At 47.0% G+C, this 4985-nt stretch overlaps 1 protein-coding gene across 1 annotated transcript in view; it reads right to left on the reverse strand.

Annotated features, from left to right (window-relative positions):
• Positions 1-175, reverse strand: part of AK2 (adenylate kinase 2) — a 21197-nt gene extending 21022 nt beyond the window's left edge. The window contains exon 1 of the mRNA XM_014549492.1: positions 1-175. Coding sequence (XP_014404978.1) covers positions 1-70 — 70 coding nt within the window. The 5' untranslated portion in view covers positions 71-175.
• Between the last annotated feature and the right edge of the window lie 4810 nt (positions 176-4985).

Genomic DNA, 4985 nt, shown 5'->3' on the forward strand with positions numbered 1-4985 from the left:
CCAGCAGCACGGCCCGGATGCCTTTAGGACTCTCTGGGGCCGGCTCGGCCGCGGGAACGTTGGGAGCCATGGCTGCCGAAGCCTCCCACTGTAACCGCCTGCACACCTCTCAGGTCCAGCGCTTCCAGGCCAGCGCGCCACGCACGCACGCACGCACGGCCCGCTCGCCGCTCACACTGGCCCGTCTTCACGTCTGTCAGTCCCTTTTTCCCGCCCCTGAGCGCGACGGACACTTTAAGCTACCAACCACGCGGCAGGAGTGAGGAAGGGGTGGGCCCTCGTAAACCGAAGTGGGTGGGGCTCGCGGCGGGTGTGCCGAGTGGGCGGGAAAAGGTGAAGCCAGGCAAGAGGGCCTCTGGGAGTAGTTCTGGTTCAGGCTTTTTGACAGTTAAAGGCGCCGGCAGCTCCAGCGATTCCTATGAAATCGCCCGTGGGAGTGTAAATGGTGAAATCAGTTTTAGAAGACAAATTGGCAATTTGTATCAAACATCCTTTGGTGCGGCAGTTCCACTTCCAGGAACTTAAAGGACATAATCAAGGATATGTATAGACTTGTGTAACAAAGATACTAATTGTAGCACTTATAATAGCCCCAAAGTCCAAAAACTAACAAAAAACCAAAGGAAATATCCCAAATGTTCAACAATAAGAAATTGCTTAAATACATGGTAACAAATTTGTATACTGGAATCCCCCCCGCCCCCAATCCCTCAGTCCCCACGATATTTAATCACATGGAAAGATGTTCACCAAACAGGAAACAAAATTGCAGTTACAACAAAACCCCAATTTCATTTGATAGTTATAGTGTCATTACATGAACTTCTCCCCTTCTTAGGGCATTTTTATATTTTCAAAAAGTTCTATAATGAATTCTAGAATAAACAGACATTACTTTTATAATAAGAAAACAACCTTTTTAAGTCAGGGAAAGGTAGTTGTTGTTTTTTCTCAAAAGAGATGACCATTCTTGGACAGGGAAATGGTTTCTGCAGCTTTTTGGGGTGTGAACGTTTCACCCACACCCCCTATGAAGCAACAACCCCTGAAACTCTGGCAAGAGCAGCCCCAAGGGCCCCTTTGGACCTCTAGTCCAGAGTGTGATTGTGAAACAGCCATGTTTCCCCACAGGCTCAGAGTAACTCATTTTCCACGTCCCGGGAATCAGCTTGGTCTCTTCTATTTTACCTCCTCTCACAAAAGAAGTTAACATCCATTCCTCATCTCCACCCCGGTCCCTCATTCCACGAGGAGCCTGCCCTGGAAGGGGCAGGACTTGTTATGGCCATTTTTCAGGAAGATTTGCAGAGGCCAGTCCAAAGCCACGCAGAGACAGAGTCACAAGGCTGGGAAGGACAAGGTGGTGCCATGAGGGTTGGGGTTCATGAGCACAGGGTTCACGGGGGTTGGGGTGAGGGTGGGAAAGCAAGCATATATTCCCTGGAGGAAGCTTCTTTGTGGCCAAAATTCACTTCAATCCAAGAAGACCAGAGTTTATCAAGGTTTGCCCAGGGCTCCGGCAAGGGGCATAGGGCAGCCTTCCCTCTCTACCAGCAATCCCTACAGTGATGCTGACCAGGCATGGACCCCACCCCGCCCCCAGGAGGAAAAGCAACTACGACTACACATTAATACACAAAATGCAGGGTTTATTTATTCAATTTTTTAAAATGTTCTAGGCTTTGGGGCATGCTAAGATCTATAAAGGGAATATTGAGAGCCCAAAGGAAGGAGGGACTACCTCATTCGTTTACTCACTCGACTATTAATTTTTAATAATAATAACTGCTCCCTCTACCTATTATTGAATACTGGGTGCTAGCACTGTGCTCAGCACTTCACATGCATTATCTCATCTAATTCTCACAACAAACTTCATATGAGGTAACTATTTTATTATCTGCATTTTTCTTAATAGAGGAAAGAAAGGCACAGATTGGTTGAGCTCAGGTCTGTCTGACTGCCTGGTGCCCAGCACTGCCAGGTAACAAGTAGGCGGGTTTTGCAGGCGTGGCGCTCACAGTGCAGCTGGGTTCCAGCTAGAGGGATCGTGAAGGTTTCTGTGAAAGAGAAGGACCTTGAAGGATACAGAGGATTTGGCTTTGGGGTGGCAGATATTTCAGGCTGAGAGAACATTGGGAGCAAACTATCAGAGGTGAGAGAGAGCAGGGTGTGCTGTGGTTTCTATGCAGTGGGCTTTGGGGAATGGGGAAGTTTCTTAGGTAGAACAGATTCACATTTTATAAAGATCACTTTCAGGACAGACTGGAGAGGAGAGTAAGAGATGCAGGATGAGCTACGAAGTATTTCTGTTAGTATTTTGTGGTAGGCAGAATAATGCTGCCCCCGCCCCCCCCCGCCAGATGTCCACGACCTAATCCCAGGAAGATGTGGCCATGTTATCTTGGATGGCCAAAGGAACTTTGCAGATGTGATTATGTTAAGGGTTTTGAGCTGGAGAGATTACCCTGGATTATCTGGATGGGCCCAATATAACCACAAGGGTCCTCATACGAATATGAGGGAGGCAGGAGAGCCAGAGGGGATGTGATGACATAAGCAGAGATCAGATGGCGGGATTGCTGGCTGGGGACCACAAATCAGGGATGATGGCAGCCTCAGAAGCTGGAAAGGCAAGGAAACAGATTCTCCACTAAAGCCTCCGGAAGGAACACACCTGCTGCTGACGCCTTGATTTTAGCCCCATGAAACCCATTTTGGATTTCTGACCTCGGCAATTGTGAGATAAATTTGTGTTGTTCTAAGCCACCAACTTTGTAGTTATTTGTTACAGCAGCAATAGGAAACTAACACATGTTCTTTGGATGCAAGGAACAGAAATCTGGCTACATTTACCAGGACAGGAGTTCCCTGGGAGGGCGCAGTTGTACAACCAGTGGGCTCAGGACTGATAGGAGCCAGGGTTGCTTTCGTAATCTAGAGATCATGAACAAGAGGAAAGTGCTCAGGGGAATGTTTATTCCCTGCTCGAGCTTTGTCCAAGTGGAGGGACCTCTTTTAGAGCAACACTCTTGCCTTTTGTTTCACCCCCTCCCCCTTCTATACTCCCCAGAAAAGGAGGAGTGATTTATCTGATTGGTGAGTTTGGGGAGAATGAATGGACCTCAACTCAGCTCTTCTTCCCTTTTTCTCCTTCAGATCTGCTTGCCACAAGAGCCATTTTGTTTGTTTGTTTTTTGTTTGTTTTGTTAATCCTCACCAGAGGATATTTTTTCCCATTGCTTTTCAGAGAGAGAGGGAGGGAAGGAGAGAGAGAGAGAGAGGGCGAGAGAGAGAGAGAGAGAGAGAGAGAGAGAGAGAGAGAGTACAACCAGTGGGCTCAGGACTGATAGGAGCCAGGGTTGCTTTCGTAATCTAGAGATCATGAACAAGAGGAAAGTGCTCAGGGGAATGTTTATTCCCTGCTCGAGCTTTGTCCAAGTGGAGGGACCTCTTTTAGAGCAACACTCTTGCCTTTTGTTTCACCCCCTCCCCCTTCTATACTCCCCAGAAAAGGAGGAGTGATTTATCTGATTGGTGAGTTTGGGGAGAATGAATGGACCTCAACTCAGCTCTTCTTCCCTTTTTCTCCTTCAGATCTGCTTGCCACAAGAGCCATTTTGTTTGTTTGTTTTTTGTTTGTTTTGTTAATCCTCACCAGAGGATATTTTTTCCCATTGCTTTTCAGAGAGAGAGTGGAAGGGAAGGAGAGAGAGAGAGAGGGCGAGAGAGAGAGAGAGAGAGAGAGAGAGAGAGAGAGAGAAGAGAGAAGAGAGATACATCGACTGGTTGCTTTCCCCCTATGCCCTGACCAGGGGACAGAGAGTGAACTCACAACCCAGGCATGTGCCCTTGCCTGGAATTGAACCTGTGACCCTTCGGTGTGCGGGCTGACACTCTAACCACTGAACAATAGCCAGGGCTATTGTTGTTATTAATTGCTCTCTTCTTCCATGCTCTAAATTTCCCAGCATCTGACTGACCCTTATAAGGAAGATTATGATTTTCCAGCACTGCCTGGGACCGGGTGGAGAGATTAACTTTGGGGTTCAGTATTAGTAAGCTCACTTGCCTATCAGACCTAATGGTTCATCTCCAACAGCTTTATTAGAAAAAGGGGTGATATTTATTTTATTTTTTATTGATTTCAGAGAGGAGGGGAGAGGGAGAGAGAGATAGAAACATCAATATGAAAGAGAATCATTGATCGCTGCCTCCTGCATGCGCCCCACTGGGGAGCAAGCCCGCCATCCTGGCATGTGCCCTTGACTGGAATCGAACTCGGGACTCTTCAGTCTGTAGGCCAACGCTCTATCCACTGAGCCAAACCAGCTAGGGCTAAAGGTGACATTTTGATCTCCCTCTGTCTTCCTTCTATAGCTCTCTCTCATTTGGAGTGGGCATTGATAAACGTTTGTTGATTGGAATGATAAGAAGTGTTACCAAAGGCAAAGAAAGAGTTTCAAAGAGTACGTTAGTCAGCCTCAGCTAAGTTATGCTACGGTGACAAATAACCCCAAAATATCAGCTTACAGGAAAAGGCTACATGCCAACGGCTGGTCAGATAGGGTTCTGCTCTATATCCGGGATGCTGGCTGGAGAGCAGCACCTCGCTAAGGCAATGCTGTTCTCAGGGGAGAGGAAAGAGATACACGGGCATAGTGTCTGCTTGCACCAGCAAGAGCCTACTGTCTGCATCTTTTCCCAACTCCATGAGCAATGACGCTACTTTAGTAGGTTGAAGTCAGTCGTGGTGGAAGTATTTCTATTATGGAAATCAGTGAATACTTTTTCCCGTTAAAGAGTCTGTTGTTGAGCACTTACCAGCATGGCATTGGAAAAGGACAATGGTGTTAGCCCTTAAAGCTTCTTCCAAGGAATGGTATAGCAGTGGTCGGCAAACTCATTAGTCAACAGAGCCAAATATCAACAGTACAACTATTGAAATTTCTTTTGAGAGCTAAATTTTTTAAACTTAAACTATA

Source organism: Myotis brandtii, unplaced genomic scaffold (assembly GCF_000412655.1).
Source record: "Myotis brandtii unplaced genomic scaffold, ASM41265v1 scaffold555, whole genome shotgun sequence".
In the NCBI taxonomy this organism is placed as follows: domain Eukaryota; kingdom Metazoa; phylum Chordata; class Mammalia; order Chiroptera; family Vespertilionidae; genus Myotis; species Myotis brandtii.